We start from the raw sequence: 20120 nt of genomic DNA, 5'->3' as shown, positions 1-20120 counted from the left end.
AATGTGTCTATGGCAACAATAATGAAAAGTTGCTAGATTAAGTGTTTTGGAATTGCTATTGAACAAAGGAGTACACAAATACCCATTCTCACCAATTTGCTTATTAGGGGGAAACAATCTTCAGCTGCTGGAGATGAGAATTGAACTCTTTATTTTGTTTTAATTGTGTGTTATTGGTTGCAGGAAAGAATGGTGCCCTCTTTATCTTGTTTTACTTGTGTGTTACTGGTTGCAGGAAAGAGTGGGGGCCTCCAAGATAAGCACCTAACTGGTATATAGGTTGAAGGAACAACCGTCGTATTTGCCTTGCCATTGTAGAAATGTGAGAGCATACTCCAGCTCACAAAACAATTGGTGCAAGGTGATTCGGACTTTATAACCCTCTTTTATCTCATTGCCAAGCATTTTATTTTTCATGCCTAACCTTGTGAAAAGAGGTAACTTTGTGTCTAAAAGACTTATTCAAGTCCTCTAATCCTGCAGGAACCGGCCCTATTGAAAAAGATGTGTCATCTATTATTATTTTATAGAACATCTTAACCGTATTTTATAATTTCAAAAATCTTAACATGACTTCAATGACTTCGGCCGCAAGCTCATATTTAGCTAAGGGGGAATATTTGGTTTGTTTGGCCTAATGAAATTTTAAAACCGTACGGCCATGTGCATCTGATATGCTAACACAGTCAGAAGTTAGAATTTGAAGTATACTTTTCAATGATTATAAATAAGATATTAATTCCAGAAGTACGTATAATGTAACCCAATCACACAACAAGATGCCACATGAAAGTACTATTCTATACGTTACATGATAAAAATTTCCAAAATCTTGGAGAACAAAAAAAATGGTCAAGCAGGTGAAAGAACCAACAAAGAGGAAATCTACAACAGACAATTATGTTTTCTGTTGCCCAGTTGCTTGGTATACAAGTGAATAGACATGGGCCTACATTCATCAAAATTCACTCACCGAATATTTGCTCAGAGTCCATTCCATACTTTGTCTTGGCCGTCAAGCACTGGTGATGCCGGAAACTGCACTCTACTCGAGAGATTGGTAGGGCAGCAAGATTTGTAGCCAAAAAGGAGCATAAGCACTGATACAGACAAAGCCATGGCCCAGGTCAGGAAGGAGAGCTATACTGTGGTTCAGAAACTACAACTCTGTCAGATAGCTCCTAAACAGTTGTATTTAGTTTGGGAACAATTGTATTGAGTTTGGGCAGGTGGGGATCTATTTGTCAGCCCGGTCTCAAATGCTCTTTTTAGGCATTTATGCTAGGGTTGAACAGGTTGGGGATGTTGGTCCAGAAATTTTAATCATAACTCTTCACAAGTTTTGACCCAAACTAATATTATTTAGAAAAAAGAAAGCTAGATATAGATTAAGCTCTAAAATAACTCTCAATGTAGTTCATGTGAACATGTAGACCTCAATGTAGATTAAGTTATTTTTAATTTTTTTTTTTCCTATGAGAAAACTGTCATTGTGAGTTGCGGTTTAGGAAAAATTACAGGTTGCATTTATAGAGGAGTATAATATCTGCTGTCAACAACTATAAGTACAATAACCAAAATCAAAAACTGTAATTTTATGTCTTCATTAACTGCAGCCAGTATTTCTTTACCTGTTCTGGTTTTTATTCCTTGTCTGAAAGTTATATATTATTCTATGTCATGCTAATCAATAATGATATATATATTTCTACAAGTATATTGATAAAAGTGAACCCAATTTAAAGAGGGAAAAAGACATAGTTAGAGGTGAATTGTTATTTCCCTTTTAATTATCTCTTCATAATTATAATTATGCAAAATTAAATACTAAATACTTGATAATATTAACCAAGCAAAAAATATCAAATTGAATTTTTCATTATTAATAAACAGGTAATTTACTACATGTAATAAAATATATATTAAATAAACTTATCATAAGATTAATTAATCATAATAATTTATTAAAATTACCTTGCAAATAAATATATAATAATAATATACAATATATATTATATAAACGACCACATAAATATGTAAAATAAATTATTAATAAAGATTAAGAAAAATGTTACTTTAAATCCAAAAACAGACAAGGAACAAAAATCTATAGAGACAAGGCAAACCAAAGCAGACAAAGAAATTGGAGAAAAAGTAACTGCCAAAAGAATGCAGTTGGTGACAGCAGTTACTGAAGACAGAGAACCGCAATTGTTAACTATGGTTATTGTAGCAATTGTTGACTAGTCATTATACTCTTCTATAAATACAGCTAGTCACTGCAATTTTGTAATTTTTCCCAAAACGCAACTCAAAATTACAGTTTTTTCACAAGGAAAAAAGAAATTAAAGAGAACTTCAACCATGTGGAGGTATATGTAGTTCAAACAAACTAGATTGGAGTTATTTTAGAGCACAATCTATATCTAGACTTTTTTTTAATATATATAAATAATATATTATTTTTCGTCAAAACTCTCTTCAACCTCCACATTTCTAAAACAGTAATTCTAGGTATGGATCTAAGACACTGATTCACAAGCAGGATTTGCCAGCTTCCCAGAATCTCATGGGGAAAAAAATATGTATGGGAAGTCAGAAACCAATCCTAGAAAACCGGACAAACAAGAATATGCAGTGGCTTAAAAGAATGAACTATATAACTCAAGAAAGTCACAACCAATATAAATCATTAAAAAAACCCTCACATTTTAGAATTGCAAAATTATGTCTCTGGAGTCTTTCTTTTCCGGTCTGTTGCTGAGTTACCATCAGACTGGGCTTGACCAAAAACTGACCTGCATCACTCCCACAAAATGTAGAGACTCAAGAGAGGTGAAATGATGATGGATGCGGGTCCCCAAAAAATTTGATAGATGGGAAATCTCAGAATACAGAAGAGCATTGTATTTCTTTAACAGATGAATCAAAATTTGACTATCTAGAGAATCATTTTTGGGACATCAAAAACAGCTAGTATTGGGTTCTCTGAGGCATCAAACAATGAATAAAACTTGTATTAAGGTTCACAAATGGCCTATCGACTTTTTTTATCAGGTTTGCTGGTCAAGAAGATTTCCCATCTCACTTGGATGAGGCCCATTCTTGGCCAATGGTGCTTAAATTGGCAGCAATTTTAGAGTTATTTTGTATTAATTAGGTTTATCATGCATTCACATGCATACAAACACATGCATAAACACTTTATGCGTCAGTATTATTACCTTTGGCAATGTTTTATATTTTACCATGACCTGAGACAAACCAGATTCACCCCCATGTCCAACGGTTGGCCCAAATCAAGTTCAGCCTGCAGCTACTCCCATATAACACATTCTACCACATGCTATGTTGCACTGTTATACTTCTGTAAGTTAAATTATATATAGCCGAGTAAGTTTATACATGTAAAAAATTAAAGTGAATTTTCTAATCCGAGTGCATGGAGCCCTCTCAGATGACTCCACTTCCTTAACCCCCTCCTCCGTCGCAACTTCATTGTTTGGACTCAACCCAGCCATTTCCACATCTTTTCCATCCACCAAAACCACTCTCAAAGGGTTCCACCTAGGTTGGTCAAACAAAAGGTTCATCTTCCCTACTGTAGACCTAGAAGCCCTAGCTCTTCTCTCCAAAGGCTTGGCTAACACCCCACCCCCAAATGGAGAAGGAGAAGAAGAAGCCCTTGACCCCAAAGGAAAAACGAAGTCAGAGGAAGTACCTAGAAACCTTGAAGCTTCATTGAGAAGAGCTTTGTTTGCTAGAGAGATGAGCGTTGACAACTTCCCAGCTTCACTATCTAAGCAGAAGCCAAAATAAACATCTTTTACCCCTGAAGAATCCCATCCCAAATTGGGCTTAACACCATGGCTTGAACCTTCCAAAGCACCATAGCCCACTTCAACCAGCCCACTATCAAGACCCATCACCCCATGTGAGCCCAACTTTGCAAGCCCACTGTTGCAAGCATTAATGCTTCCCTTAATAACACTGAAGTTCTCTGCCACTCCCCCTCTCATCCGTTCAAGGATTGGCACCCTTTCCTCACTCAAGCCTTTGCAACTCGACACTTGGCCTATTCCTTGCACATTATCTCCTTGACCCCGCAACAAACCAGCCCTCCTACAAAGACCATCACGTGCCACCTCACCATCTTCATCCCTAACCTCTTGTCTAACACAGCTCTCGCCTTGGACCACTTATGACAGACATTATGGGACTTTTCCACCAGAGCTGAACAGCAAAACAGCAGTGACCTGCCACAATCCAAACTAAAACTGGCTTCTTCCTCCTATCCGATCTCATTAACACCATTGCCCACTGCTTGTTGCAAAGGAAGGTTGTGTTTTCGTCCATTGCAATAAAACCACCACAGCTATCCCCTAGTTTCTTAAACAACTCCCAACACCACAAGTGCAAAGGAAGACCTGTCACCCTCACCCACTCCTCTCTCACCAACCCTCCTTTCCTCGAGCAACCTACTTTTGGATTCCATCTTACTAGGTCTAGGAGTATTTTCAAACCTCGTAGATCCCCTTGCAAGGACCGAGGCCAGATCCTCTTCATCTTCAAACTCAAAACAGCATAAAGGCCCCCCCAAGGTAGAAACTCTAACCTTTTTTCTTACAACCCAACTTCTATCCACCCACCTCCTCAACTCAGGTAGCCAAGGTTCCAAGTTAGACCTATCCCCACACTTCCCCACCACACAAAGCGTCAAGTGTAACTCTCTCGCCTTCACTCCCTCCTCAGCTACTTGGACCCATACTTGATCACCCAAAGCCCTCCGCTTCTTTGCACCTGCCTCTACAAAAGAACCTTCCTCCAAACAAAACACTATGCTCTCTTCCACCAACACCTTTTTCACCGCTAGACTAGACTGCCCCACAACCTAAGGCAAAAAACTCACCCCTATCCAAGCTTACTAGCCAGAATGGGCCAGCCCCTTAACAACCCTCTTCCTTCAAGGAAAATCACAATAAATCTTTTTGCATCCACATCATAGACTAAGGAAAGAATGAACCTCCCAACTCCATTAGCACACCTCTCAAGCTTGGCCCTTCCATTATCTCTCCATACCTTATTGCAAACCAACAACTCCTTTTCCCTACGACAAGCCTCTACTCCTTCAAGCAAACATCTAAGACTCACATCTCCAAACTTAATCCAACTGGAGCAACCTCTTCCCCCCTCCACAATAACACCTCTTAGCTTGCCTGAGACCTCCTCAATGGAGATCTCAAAAGACTTCGCCTCCATGGGGAACCGGCACTTCCCTCTTCTTTGCAATTCTGACTTTGGTATTTAATTCAATTTTATCTTATGAGTTAAAACTACATTTTGGTTCACTCCCTCTAAGCTTGTTCTGGGGTTTAAGGAAGTAACAAAAAGCCAAGAATTTGATTTGGAGCTGCAGCTTTCAAAATGCTCTCCTTAGTTCTTGGATTGCATGGTTGAGAGATCTTTAGGGGATGAAAAACTTTCTTATACATCATTGAATTGTTGTGCTATGCCAAAGGTTTGTGGGTTTCATTTTCATTTTCCTTTCGTTTTTGCTTGTTGGGTGCTTCTTTTATGCTTTCTGTGTACCAAGGTTGTGTCCCCTTTTGTTAGGGTCCCATCAGTTTATTCATATTTGTCTATAGAAAAAATTACATTGTCAACTATGGTACAGCATAAGACCTCAAATATGCTAACACTAAATACTCCAATTAGGGCAAAAATAGGCTATTCATAATATACAAATCCTGGTCATTTTGAATGTGCTACGAGCCCATCTTGTTTCTCCATCACACTCATAAATCTATTTGAACCCTTTCCTTAACCTGCATATTATCTCTGTGGGGAACCTACTATATGACAATTAATGACAATCTTCACATCCACGAATCTGTTTGAACTCTTTTCATTTTCCCCCCTTCTTCAACCCAATGAATCCATTTGAATTCTTCTCTCTCTCTCTCTCTCTCTCTCTCTTTTTCACCTATGCATTATTTCTCCAAGGAGCCTATCATGTGCTTTTCCCCAAGTTGATAAAGATCACATGAGGCTTTTTGTCTTGCTCCCTAAACCGTTCAGTTAGTTATCTAATTGAAGAAGACTTCTGATTTTGGTGGCATGGATACAAATCAAGTGCCATACTCTTTTAACACATCAGTCTTTGCTAAATCACTCAGTTTATACCTTAAAAGCTTGTTTGCATGACATATAGCAAATAATTACTTAGAACATTTCTTAACTATCACATCACCTCATCACTAATTGCACATGGAAAGCCTTTTGCTTCACTGGCCCTCCATCCTCCTTAATTGCTAGAAGAAAAAAAGAGAGTATCTGCATTCCTTCTGTTTTGAACATCTAGAAAGAGAGCTTCCTCTTTCTTTTCACACCCTTGTAAGGCACTTGACCCACCTCGCATTTTCCAAAATTGTCCACAGACTCCATACCCTCCAGTGGCTAGCAGTAAAGTAATTTTGAACTCTCAACTCAGAATGTGCTCACATCCTCAACCCTTCAACAACCCACATCCCACATCGTGAAAAGAGAAGAAAACAATTACAAAGAACATTCACTATGTCACAAACAAGTTAACTTACATTGTAATTATAACATATAATTATATCAAAATTTACTTCTTGCAAATGTGTCAAAGTTTGAAATCTAAGAAACCTTAATTACAGATTAAAGAAACTTTTGACTTAAGCAAACAATGAATAACATAAGCAAATTGCATCAAACTCAACTGAAGTCAACAAAATTTTTACCCCAACTACACAGATGGCTGCATGTGCCACCTTGTACATTATGGTCTATCTATGACCATGTTATTGTTAAGACAAAAAAAGAAGAATAACAAAAACTTGTGTTCATTTACAACTAGTTGGCATTACTGTGACTCATCATGGATAAAGCATTTCAAATATGCAATGCAAGTATAGGACTAGGAATCCACTCACCCACAGGTCGAACATTTCTTGTGATGCTTACAAAATATAGACAGACAGACAGAACATATGTAGCCCATATCAATTGTGTTTTTATGGCAAAAACACCTGCAAGTTCCACAGTTTCGATGAATTTCAGTGAGAGAGTGTAAGAATGTAAATGGATAATACAACTAGGATGGAAATACAAAACCGACGCACACCCACCCCAAAACCTTCAAAAAAAAAAAAGCAGGGGGGAAGAAGAAAAAAAGGAGGGGGGTAATGCAGTGCACCAAGATATGACTTCAAAAATCAAATTCATCACTTCAATTGAAATCTTTTATTGGGTCAGGTCATGAAACTAATCACCTAATCAAAACATTTAACTAGGGTGGGCTCAACCACAGGAAGAAAGCAAAGGAGAAAACAAATAAGCTTAACATCCAACCCAAGCATGTTAACTTAAATCAGTGGCTGAGGGCTTTTCTGTCACAGAATAGCTTTTGCTATTATGGAATACCTAGAGAGCTTATGCCCCCACAGCAAATGACATGCAGATTGAGTTGGTTTATTCATTGTAGTTTACTAAGTTCATGAACGGAGAAGTGGATCCCGGAGCTAAGTTCATTTCATCAAAGAGGTTTTGGCCAGAGCTACAGGTGCTGGAAAAGGGATCAAATAAGTCCATCTGTTGTTTACTTAAGTTCAAGAACAGAGAAGTGGATCCTGGAGCTAAGCTCATTTCATGAAAGAGGTTTTGGCCAGAGTTACAGGTGCTAGAAAAGGGATCAAATAGGTCCATCTGTCTTATTTTGACTTTACTTACAAGGAACTCTGATCCTCATCTTTGTACCTCATTTTTTATTAATAAAATTTCATTTTTTTCCTAAAAAAATAATTCCTAAAAGTAATAGGAATAATAAATTGCAGCCAAAATCTGAAGGAGAAAAATCTTGAGGCAAAAATCACAAACTTATTGTTAAACTACCGCTTGTCCAATCACTTGTTGAGGAATGGGCCAACAATCAGTATCAGGCTGGCTAAAGTTAACATTGCAGGGCCAACAATGTGTATCAGGCTGGCTAAACTTAACTTTATAGTATCATCATCTTAAGTGTAATAGTGTGATGCATTCTGTTATCTTAGAATCAGCAAGTGAGGAAAAGAAGGTTTATGAAACTCTTGTTAATTTAATCTCTGTTACATACCTAAGAATTGGAATTTCATTGTAGGCCAGGTCCTACTAGGCACTTTGAATGAGATATGTCCCCCTGTTCTTGAGGATTAGGAAAGTAAGCTATTGATCATGCTCCAGACTAGATGAAAATTCAAGCAATTGAAAAAGATGTTGAAACAGTAAGGTTTTTTTATAAAGGTTACACCTGGTATAAGTGATAACGTACATTTGTTGCTCTAATCCTAAAACAGCACTGAGAGAGAATACCAATTTAAGAACACTTTCAAGATAATTTCTAAAGAAGACCAATTATATATATATATATATATAGAGAGAGAGAGAGAGAGAGAGAGAGAGAGAGAGAGAGAGATAAATAAAAAATAAAAATTAATAAAATAATAAATTAAAAATATACCCATACTACAAAAAAAATAATACAAGGAATGTCATCAGACTCAACAGAATTTTTTCTTGCCAATGTTTTTCAAAAAAGGCAAGTGAAAATACAGTTAGTAAATAACAATAATACATAATGGTCCAGAGTACATAATGCAATTTCAAAAATGGAACGGAAAAACAGGGAAATATTCAGTCATATGGAGACATATATAAAGTAAATAAATGTTAGAGAGAAGTTTAACTTACGAGGCACGGAAATCTACTCCTGCAGGCTTAGGAAGTTGTAGAAAGCGGCGAGAATGCAAATCAGTTGCAAATACTGTCTGCAAGAGATAGAAAATTCATGTCAATGTCCACTATTGAAACAAAACCCCTTACATACCCAGGAAATGAGGGAGCCTATGCATCACAAAAAATTTGAAATATTTATTTATAAGGATAGAGGATAGTCATATATAGGAACTTTAGCTTAGCATTTAGTCCTTTAGAGTGTAAAAGTTGAAGATGGAGACTGGAAACTAACTTTTTTTTTACATCTACTAAATGCACCTACCAAAGAGTGCACAAAAGTATTATACGGTGTATACAAAGACACCAAAAGGTCATACAAAGAGGAGAGGGACACAAAAAACAACACTTTCTCCCTACTTAGAGCTCAATCAATCAATAAAGTCCACCATGGTCATTGAGTAATCACCTATGTACACTCTAACCCACCCCAAGAAATTATACATAAAGGATTGTTTGATTGCTTGATCCACATTTTCAATATTTTCAAAAGCAATGCTATTCCTCTTTTTCCAAATGGCCCAAAATAAACACCAAGAAGCTCATATCCAAACTTTCTTCCTCTTTTTCTCGACAAGGATCCCTATGATGCTTCTAACTGAGGAATGCCTCATCCATTTTATTCCAAACAGGGCATAAATGAGTAGCCACAAGATGACTACCTTAGTGCAATGGAGAAGAATGTGATCATCCATCCCCTCTTGAGTTGGTTTAATGTTAAGATCCTTCCCCATGTTGCTTCCCAAATAGAAGGGGAAAAAAAAAATCACTCTTAATGGAACCCAAGGATTTTAAACCATGCTCGAAGGGAAAACCTCCATTCTTCCATTGGACAAAGAGGAGTAGAGAGATTTAACAAGAAATTGTCACTCTTCGAACTCAACCACAGTATATTGTACTCTAATTCCCTACTAATTGTCTAACCGTACAATCTCCTAAAGAAATCTTCCACTTTCTCAAGCTCCCAGCCAAGGATCATTCTTATGAAGCAAGTGTTCCAACACCCCCCATCCCCCTTTTCATGCTCTCACATCTCAATTACCGAAGCATCTTTAGTAGTGGCTATAGAAAACAACTTGGGGAAAGACTCCCAATGATGAGTCACCACATCACCTTATCCTTCCAAAATTTCACCCTCTATCCATTGCCCACCTCAAAACCGGTGCTACTGCTAACAGCTTTCCATCCATCTCAAATTAGCTTCTACAAATCCTAACCTTCCCTTATTCTCAAGCACCATCCCCCCACTTCCTCCCCTTCCCTACAATCACCTGCCTCCACAATGAATCCCTCTTAGTGGTGAATCTTTTTGCCCCTAATGAGAAAATCTTCAGGCATTTTATCAAAGGTAATTATAATAGATCTTTAATTTGAATAAAAGAAAGCACCTGATTGGCATAAAGAATAAACAGGAACATTTAGGACATTTTCAACTCAACACTAAGTGCTCTTTGATGCGATCATTGGAAACATGCAAGTTAAATGATCAAAAACAAAACTTTAAGTAGCTTCCATGTCGCCTAACCGACAACCTACCGAGAGATATTGAAACAGCCCGTCTAGTTGTTGGGGCTTCAGATACACACCCCCAGTAATATAAGAAGCCTGCCACCAAATGCATCATGAACAATCGGTAAAAGTAAACAGAGAGTTCTTGCTAATGATATATCTGATTAGCAACAATAGAAGCAAAACATATAATACCTGCTGCAGGAAGGCAGAATGCTGGGCTCCCATAACACAAGAATCTATGGGAACCTGCAGTAAGGAGCAAATTAGGGACATGTCAACAGTTTAGAGAACTTAACAATGTCATGAACATGAATATCATTAATAATGCATAAAATTTTGAATAAGAAACTGAACAACGGCAACCCATAAACTCAGATATATGACTACAGTGTAAAGGACCAAAAACCAAGCAACTCTAGATAATATTCTGTATCAATATCGTGCCATATTTTGAATATACATCTTTCTAAACCTTGACTTGCTGTTGACCAAAAAGATCTCCAAGCTTCACTCCAGTAACCGAAAAGGGGCTATTTGCTGCCCAATTCCACAATCACAGGAAGAGAATTTGATTTATCACTAAGTATGCATCTCATACAACCTTGAAAATGTATAAAATAGGCATTTTTCTCAGATGGATTCATAAATAGGCATTTTTTCATAGATTAAAATCACCACAAACAGTTAGCAAAAAGAAAAGAAGTAATGGATCATGCTGGTAACTATTTTGAATGAGGACTCTAATTTTGTGAATGCAATTTCCAATGTTGCGATTATGTATATACAAGGAGGCTGGTGGTCCACTTTGGACCTTACAGCTGAGCAAGCAATCAAGTAGTGATATAATCTTGAAGAAGGAGCTAATATGGGCTATCATGATATATTAGACAAAGGAAGAACGTTAGAAGTTGAAGGCCCTCAAATCCAGCTTGAAAACATGGAACAAGGAGGTGTTCGGAAAAGTTGGGGTTAATAAAACTCTGGCCTTAAAGAAAGTTTCTTTTTGGGACGAGCAAGAGAAATCAAGAGAGTTATGTATGGAAAAAGTGGAGGATAGAAAGGAGGCAAGGGAGGAATTTAAGAAATGAGCGCTTATGGAGGAAGTCTCTTGGAGCCAAAAATCAAGAGAAATCTGGTTGAGGGAAAGAGACAAAAACACAGGCTTTTTCCATAGGATGGCTAACGCGCACAAAAAGTGTAATTGGATGAGAAAGATTAAAATTAACGGAGTGTGGTGTATAGAGGAGAATGAGATCCAGGAGGGTGTGGCTAGGGCTTTTCAGAGTCTATTGTCAGAGCCGAGTGATTGGCACCTTAGCTTGGCGGGATTGGACTTTGATCGTTTAGGGAATGAGGATGCAACCAAGTTAGAGGTAGCTTTTAGTGAAGAGGAGGTGTTCCTTGCACTATGCGAGCTAAAAGGGGACAAAGTCCCTAGGCTAGATGAGTTCACTATCGCCTTTTGGTAGTTTAGCAGGGATTTCGTGAAGGAGGAAGTATTGGGTCTTTTCGGAGAATTCCATGAACGGGGGAAATTCATTAGGAGCCTAAACACTACGTTCTTGGTTTTAATACCAAAAAAATGAGGCGTTGATGATCTTAGAGATTATAGACCTATCAGCTAGGTAGGAGGTTTTTACAAGCTGTTGGCTAAAGTCCTAGCTAACAGGCTAAAGAAGGTGGAAAGCAAAGTAGTGTCTCAGGCCCAAAATGCTTTTGTGGAAGGAAGGCAAATATGTTGTGTTGATAGCTAATGAAGCCATAGATTCAATGTTAAAAATGAATGAGAATAGAGTGTTATGCAAGCTGGATATAGAGAAGGTTTACGACCACATTAGTTGGAATTTTTTGCTCATTGTGATGCAAAAAATGGGATTTGGGGAGAAGTGGGCAAGCGAATAAGTTGGTGCATTTCCACAGCGAGTTTTTCGGTTTTGGTTAATGGAATTCCATTAGGCTTCTTCAATAGCAGTAGGGGATGGAGGCAAGGAGATCCCCTTTCCCCCTACCTTTTTGTGATTGGGATGGAGGCCCTTACCAACCTCATTAATAGAGCTGAGGGTACGGTTTTTTATCAGGTTGTAAGGTTAAGGGAAGAGCAAGAGATGGGGTTCAATTAACACATCTACTATTTGCCGATGATACCCTCATGTTTTGTGAAGCTTCCCAAGAGCAAACGGTCTATTTGAGCTGGATTTTGATGTGGTTTGAAGCCATTTCAGGTCTAAAAATAAACTTGGACAACAGAAAAATTCTTCCGGTAGGAAGGGTTGATAATGTGAAAGAATTGGCGTCTGAACTAGGCTGCAAGGTGGGGGCGCTGCCCTCCTATTATCTAGGACTTCCTTTGGGGGCTGCTCATAATTCAGTTGTGAGTTGGGATGGGGTGGAGGAGAGGTTCTAGAAAAGGCTCGCCATGTGGAAGAGGCAATTTATTTCTAAAGGAAAGAGGATTACCCTCATTCGTAGCACATTGTCAACCATACCCATTTACTGCATGTCTATGCTCCGTATGCCACTAGTAATAAGGCTAAGGTTAGAAAAAATTCAAAAGGACTTTCTTTGGGGTGGGGGGAAGTTGGAGAAGAAGCCTCATCTTGTGAAGAGGCCGATTGTATATTCGGATGAAACAAAGGGCAGTTTGGGTGTTAGATGTCTTTCTAAATTTAATAGAGCCCTTTTAGGTAAATGGAGTTAGTGCTTTGTGGAAGAAAATGGGGCTCTATGGCATCAAGTTATTAATAGAAAGTATGGGGTAGAAGAAGGCGGGGGGTGTACCTGAGAAGTAAGGGAGGGGTATGGTGTGGGGTTTTGGAAGGAAATTAGAAAGGAATAACCTTTCATGAAAGACAAATTCGTATTTTCTATAGGAAATGGACGAAGAGTGAGATTTTGGAATGATAGGTGGTGTGGAGATGAGGCTCTAAGCATTTCTTTTCCTTCTTTGTACGCTTTGGTAACTTCCAAAGAGGTATGGGTGGCGGAGGTTTAGGATACTTTGGGGGAGGATGGGAGCTAGAATCCACGCTTTTTGAGACCATTTAATGATTGGGAGATGGAAATAGTAGAGAGATTCATTTTCTCTTTGTAAGGAAAGAGAGTGGTTATTAATTTGAAGGATAAGTTACAGTGGAAGGAGGCAAATGATGGTAATTTTTCCGGTTAAATCCTTTTATAGTGCTTTGGAGGGTAGCAGCACCGTCTCGTTCCTGAAAAGTATTATTTGGAGCCCATTTGTTCCTACTAAGGTCGGTTTTTTTGCTTGGAAAGCCACTTGGGGTAAAACTCTAACTTTGGACCAACTAAAGAAGAGGGGTTGAGCGCTTAGGAACAGATGTTACCTTTGTGGGGCTGCCGAAGAGTCTATAAATCATCTTTCAATTCATTGCACCAAGGCTAGGGTTTTATGGGACTTGTTATTTAACCTTTTTGGGGTACTATGGGTTTTTCCTTCATCTCTGAAGGAGATCCTTCACGGGTGGCATGGGCAGTTTCTGGCAAGAAACGGATGAAGGTCTGGAGAGCAGCCCCTTTATGCCTTTTTTGGACGGTTTGGAGGGAAAGAAAGAGGGTTGCATTTGAAAATGAGGATCTTTCGATCCAAATGATGAAATTTTCTTTTGTTAGCAATTTGTGGTTTTGGTCCAAGTGTTGTATTGTTGACGGGCCTAATTCTTTATTTAACTTTTTTGTGTGGGTGGGCTATAGATGAGGGTGGGTAAGTTTTTTGTATCCCTCTTCCTTTTGTTTTTAGCCTATAGGTGCCTATTGTATACCTCCTGTATGCTTTGGGCTTGCCATTGGGCTCCTGTTTCTTTTAATATACTCTTTACTGCGTCTTTGCCTATCAAAAAAAATTAGGCAAAGGAAGAACACTTCAAATACCAGATGTACCTTTATTGTGGAAAAATAGAGATATGAAAAAGGAATATGCTTGCCTACTTCTTGATACATCCACAAATAATAGGCAACACTTTTCTTTTTTTTCCTTTTCTTTTCAATAAGAAACTATGCTTCTATTGTGTTAAATAAAAGTAGGCCAAGCCATATCTTTTTCTTTAAGATATGGTCACAAAAGAACAACAAGAAACTAACAGAAGTAAATATGGCAACAGAGAAAAATGGCATGTGGGGACAAGGATTGTGCCAAAGGAATTTGCAATAAGAACATAGCAGAGACTGTTTGAATTCATTTCAGATACCCAGTCTAGATATTAATTCTAAATTCAATTTCTCTAAGTTCTTATAGAAAGAAAAATCCTTCAAGAAATGACATAGATAAAAGCCCCACCAACACCAACAGCAAACAAACCAACCACCCCAACCCCTCTTACCTACAATAAATAAATAATAAAAATAAAAGGAAAAATTGTGTGTGTGTGTGTGTGTATCTTTTACATGTATACACTACCATAGAACGCTGAGCTGAGAATATTGCATTCATCACTGCAACATATCTGCAAAAATATAAATTTTTAAGAGTAAAAGCACAATGAAAATAAACTGCATGTAATGCAAAAATTCATTTAGAACATACTGTTCAGGTCCATCTGGAGATCCCTGCAGGCATAAGATCTGCCCTTGTATGTCAGTAACTTCATTAGAGATATATAGCAATATGAATGTTAAAAATGGAAGAGGTGGGAAAAGAATAACTTGAAGATGAAGCAATTCAAATAATATCTCATCATTTCAGCTGGATATACACGAAACTTGTATGCACCAAAAAAAATTTCAATTTTAATAGAGATGAAAATATCAACATGGGTAGTCTATGCCTGATAGGCCAAAATTTATACTATTGTGGAAGAGGGAAAAAAAAAAGTTTTAAATGTATAAGCAAGACAGGTTTCCAATATATTTCTGTTAAATACATACAAAGCATGATGAGAAATCCTTCCTCAAAAACACCATCCACTAGATACCTCTAATCAAAAGTACGACAAAACTATCTATTCTAGAAAACACAGGAAAGTAATTCCAAATGGAAGATCAATAATCAGGTGAGAGAAAATTCCCTAAATGGACACCAAATTTTCGGTGTCCTGCTTTGCTAGGATATTCGCCAAGTGATTAGTGAAATGAGGAATCCAATAGAAGGGGCATCCCATCTTTGAAGCAAGATAAAAAATTTGGTGAAGTCACCCATCAAATTTCCACAAGCCTCTTTCTTTCTTATTCACCCATCCTCTACTAGAAGATTGGAAAGACCCACAACTTTCACCAATTTCAGGCCTTCCAAGAAGGTTAAAATCTTCACCTTAATTGCTAGACCACTCTAGCATGTTTAAAGAAGGCTTTCAATAGCACTCCATCATGATCTATGAGCATTCCTCCAATTTCTAGTTGTTCTGAATTTCCTAATGAGCAACCATGAAAATTCAACTTGATACACCCACTGGAGGAGGTCATGTTCAAAATCTATTCCTTATTTGTGGAATCTCCTATATCATGCAATGCTTCAATTACAAATCCAGGATTCTTACCCAGACAGTTCAAGAATCATGATTCTCTTGTATCACAGCCATGAGCTTATTATGATAGAATATAAAACCAACTTGAGACAAGTTCAAGTTGTCAAGAATAGAAATATTTCCATTTATTGAATAGTGTGAATCAAAAAGAAAAGGACACTGTGTTAAAATAACTACTAGTTCATATAAAAGCCAAATGGATTTGTAAAACAAATTAGAATTTGTAACAACTTAATAAGCTTGTATAGCTAAATTTATGCATATCATTATTCTATGAGTATATAAATGTCTAACCGAGTTTGCTACAACCTCTTTCAATGTGTCAAAAAATGCTCCTACAAATTGAAAGAATAGTTCACTCAATCAGGGAAAGCATGAACAGACTTTTCTTATTCAGGAAGTAGGAAAAGTAGGTGTCCGTCCAGGATTTCATGAAAGCAAGAATTTAGATGTTTATTACTACCTTAACATTTGAAATATCAAGAAACAACTTTTGAATATAGGGTTCCACAGATCTTACACTAAAAATTCAGAGAAAAAGACTTCCAAGAAAAGAATGAGGAAACGAATGACACTTCCATTGAACCATCAGGATTTAAAGACTGACAAAACATGCACTCTTGATCCCACATTTTAAGGCCAAAGGTGGTCATCTTACTCTTTTCTTTCATTATCACATATTTAAGGCTGGAGCGGAGAGCAAGTACTATGTCAAGGTTTCACCCATAACAGATGACATAGAATCCCCCTACATCTCACTCTTGTACAGCCATAGAGGAGAAAGAAACTTGGACAAAAAGTCCAATAAAGGAGGGATTATGCTAACTTATCGTTTCAAATTTCAAGACCTACATATGGATCTAAGAAGGGATTATTTTATCAGAACCTGATTCGAAGTCAATTAATTGGATCGGACATAAAACCAAATTGAAAAAATTATTGGGATGAGATATAAATACGGTTAACACATTTTCTATGTCCAAACCAAAATTTCAAATGGTAAAATTCTTTTTTGAACCGATTTTCCTAGGTCTAACAAATTTTTTTTTTTTTATCAATAAGCAAAAAATGTATTGCAAAGAGGTGCTAAAATAGCGACCCACAGAATTACAGTATAGAGAAACTCACCCCCTTACAAAAGGACCCAAACAACAAGGAAAAAACAAAAAACCTTCTCCCTCATCGCGAACACACCTAATCTATAAAATTTATTAAGGTCGAAGGACCATCTTTTATCCACAATTTGGCTTCCAACCAAAGTAAATACACAAAAGAAACTTTCAGCCTTTGAATGGACAACACGCCATCCTCAAAAGCAATTTTATTCCTAACCTTCCAAATTACCCAAAACAAGCATAACGGTCCCACTTGCCACGTCACCTTCCTCTTCTTACCCACAAAAGAGCCCCTCCACCCTAAAAGAGTTTCCTTTACCGAAAAAGGAAAAACTCAAGATATTCCAAAAAAAGAAAGGAGCAACATCCACACTTCCCTTGTTTTTTCACAATGAAGGAGGAGGTGGTCAATCGACTCCTCACATGTTTGGCACAAAAAGCATCTATTAGTCAAAGCCCAACCCCTCTTTTGCAAACTGTTCAAGGTTAGAACTCTTCCCCACAAAGCCTCCCAAGCAAAGAAGCTTAATTTGGGCTACACACAAAAGTCCCAAATAATCTTCGAAAGGAAATAAGCAAGAGACACCAGCTGCAAAGCCCTATACAAAGATTTTACCGAAAAAACTCCATCCTTTGAATCCATCCACCTCACCTTATCCTCCTCATCCACACTAACTTTCTTCCCATCCAAGCAACAAAGCAACCTTTCCACTTCTTCCAACTCCCAATCATTGAAAGGTCTATTGAAACAAGGAGTCCAACTTCCCCCGCTTCCCCCGTGGCTGTCCAAACTTCATTTACCCAAGCCTCTTTGGAAGTTGCTAGAGCAAATAATGAAGGAAAATCCTCGCACAAAGGGGTGGTTCCACACCACTTGTCTTTCCAAAACCTCACCTTCTTACCATCACCCACCACAAAGCCAAAAGAAGGGGTTACTTGATGTCTCATCTTACTTATTGCTTTCCACAACCCAACTCCATAGGCCTCCCCAGCCTCACAAGAGCTCCACCCTTCTCTTTTCTCCCCGTATTTCCTTCTAATCACTTGGTTCCAAAGGGCCTTTCTTTCATTTGGAAAGCGCCAAACCCACTTGCCAAGGAGAGCCCTATTGAAAGTCCCAAAATTCTTAACCCCCAACCCTCCTTTTCTTTTGTCTACGCACACAATCAGCCACCTTACTAAGTGCGGTTTTTGCTCAAGAGCCCCACCACCCCACAAAAAATCCCTTTGAATCTGGTCCAATCTCATTCTAAACACCCTAGGCAGCTGGAAAATAGACATAAAATAGATCGGTAAATTGGACAAGGTACTTCGAATTAAGGTAATTCTCCCCCCTTTTGAGATGTACTGACGTTTCCACATAACCAATCTCTTTCGGAATCTTTCTTCTAGGTCCAACAAAATATATGTCACCTTGGGCCTTGGGACTAACATTTACCAACTTTCATATCAGCACATTGTGTTTTTCTTCTACACTAAATTTATGAGATTTTCTGAGTTAATCTTTTTATATGTAGTTGAAATCCTCTCCTCTCTTAATGACCTTAATATTCCAGAAAACATCATCAGATTCATCACTGCCAGTATTCTTACTAGGTTGAACCCCTCTTTTCTCTTTATTGATGCTGAATGTTAATTAATTCATTCATTCAACAACTAACATGATCGGCCATATATTGACACTCATTCTCAAGTTAGAGCCTAGTGTTGATAACAAGAACCAAAATTTCTCTTTCTATCACTTATAAAAAATTAAAAATTAAAAAACTTATATTAGGAATTACATAGTATGAGGCAATAAAGAAAAATAATATAAAAGGTATTTCCAAGAATTCAAGTCAAGCTAACTGATCAAATCAAACTCAATGCTATACTGAGTATTTCATAGTGAGAACAGAAAGTCGCTTTTCACTTATCCACACGTACTTTTGTATTTAATTGTGTTGAATATAGTATATGAAATGGCCGGTGTTTTCTGTTGCATTAAAGTCCAGTCCAAGGAACGAAACATGACTCAATTGTTGAACACGAAACTAAGATATCATAACAGAACACGATATGAATAGATAATGTTCCATACGAATATTTATAATTTGAAATAAAAGCAATAAGCACTCACTCGAGGCTGAGGATGCAGTGGTCCTGTTCGAAAAACCCGCTGTATATCTATTCATAGAATTAAGTCAAAAATTCATTCTAAGAAGACAAATATTAACATTCAAAACAATAGTGAAATCATTATCAAGGATACAGCAAAGAGCCATAGACAAAGACCCTGATAGCAGGGAAGACCCAATCCCAGCCGCTAAAACTTCTTTGCTCAATTTTTCATCTCCGGTCACAAACTCCTCCAATTTCTGCAACAAATTGGAACAGAGAGCAGGCATTCTCCCATTTTCCAGATTTGGATTCGCCGGCACAGAAGAAGAATCGAAAATAAAGTTGCAGGAATTGCATCCGGTAGCGATAACCACGACTTGATTGAGTTGATTGATGAGAAGAATTGAATTCAGAAACGCTAGAACCTGTAAATATCTACCATCTTTAGAATCGATCAACGCCTTACGGTTCGTCAGATTAATGAGAAATGAAAGAAAGTAAAAGATGAAAACAAAAAATAATGTTTAACAGGCTGTTATATATTTGCAGTTGCAAGATTCCATGTCTCCTTTTCATATCCAACACTTTTCTCATAAACTAGACAGAAAGTTGGGGTTTGAAGAGTGTCGGTAAATGGGCGAGGGGTTACATGAGAGAGAAACTTGGAGAATGGAAGAGAAGCAGTGCTCCAAAAGAAAGGGTTGGTGTCGAGCAAAACCACGAGAAGGCTGACGTCATCTGCAACACCAGAGTCACAGCTTCAGATATGAATCGATGGAGGGAATTGAAAAAAAGAAAAAGAAAAAACAAACAAACAGAGAGGAAGAGAGGGGAGAGATGCCTGAATAGAGCTTCGAAGGTACTGGTGCCATGACTGCGCTTCGTCCCATTGCCAGGAGCTTTCATTAGAGATTTGAACATGTGGCCCATACCCAAATTACTTGTCTTGTTGGGCTGGGCCTAATGTTCTAGGCGGTTTGATCATTGTAGGGTAGATTGAAAAATAACTTATAAATACAAATGGCAAGGGTATTTTTCACAAACGGTTTTTTAAAATAATCCTGTAAAATAGTTTTTAAAATTTGTTTTATAAAACAAAAGTTTACTTGGAAGTTGAAATATTTTTAAT

General features: G+C 37.7%; 1 protein-coding gene across 3 annotated transcripts; it reads right to left on the bottom strand.

Annotated features, from left to right (window-relative positions):
- Positions 1-708: 708 nt before the first annotated feature.
- Positions 709-19902, bottom strand: LOC117907303 (general transcription and DNA repair factor IIH subunit TFB4). 3 transcript variants are annotated; one of them, XM_034820803.1, is made up of 12 exons: positions 19833-19902; positions 19641-19729; positions 19143-19416; positions 19011-19057; positions 14840-14877; positions 14714-14759; positions 10495-10548; positions 10327-10395; positions 8749-8825; positions 6957-7052; positions 2709-2798; positions 709-1100 (listed from the first exon to the last, which is right to left on the bottom strand). In XM_034820803.1, exons 1-11 carry the CDS (start codon positions 19879-19881, stop codon positions 2726-2728), a joined length of 912 nt encoding a protein of 303 aa, XP_034676694.1. In that variant the 5' UTR covers positions 19882-19902; the 3' UTR covers positions 709-1100; positions 2709-2725. The 3 variants fall into 3 exon arrangements, with proteins under 3 accessions (XP_034676694.1, XP_034676696.1, XP_034676695.1); XM_034820805.1 differs by lacking the exon at positions 6957-7052; XM_034820804.1 differs by lacking the exon at positions 10327-10395.
- Between the last annotated feature and the right edge of the window lie 218 nt (positions 19903-20120).

The sequence above is a fragment of the Vitis riparia genome, chromosome 18 (genome assembly GCF_004353265.1).
Source record: "Vitis riparia cultivar Riparia Gloire de Montpellier isolate 1030 chromosome 18, EGFV_Vit.rip_1.0, whole genome shotgun sequence".
NCBI lineage: Eukaryota > Viridiplantae > Streptophyta > Magnoliopsida > Vitales > Vitaceae > Vitis > Vitis riparia.
Note: the sequence above shows the minus strand (reverse complement) of the source record. Positions and strands in the feature narration are given on the sequence as shown.

What these genes read in the sequence shown, in the direction of transcription:
- LOC117907303 (XM_034820803.1), bottom strand. Translation starts at nt 19,881, where the DNA reads ATGGGACGAAGCGCAGTCATGGCACCAGTACCTTCGAAGCTCTATTCA. An exon ending in TTTGTCTATGGCTCTTTGCT is followed by an intron (nt 19,058 to 19,142) that starts GTATCCTTGATA and finishes TTCTATGAATAG; the next exon opens with ATATACAGCGGGTTTTTCGA. An exon ending in CACTGCATCCTCAGCCTCGA is followed by an intron (nt 14,878 to 19,010) that starts GTGAGTGCTTAT and finishes ATACAAGGGCAG; the next exon opens with ATCTTATGCCTGCAGGGATC.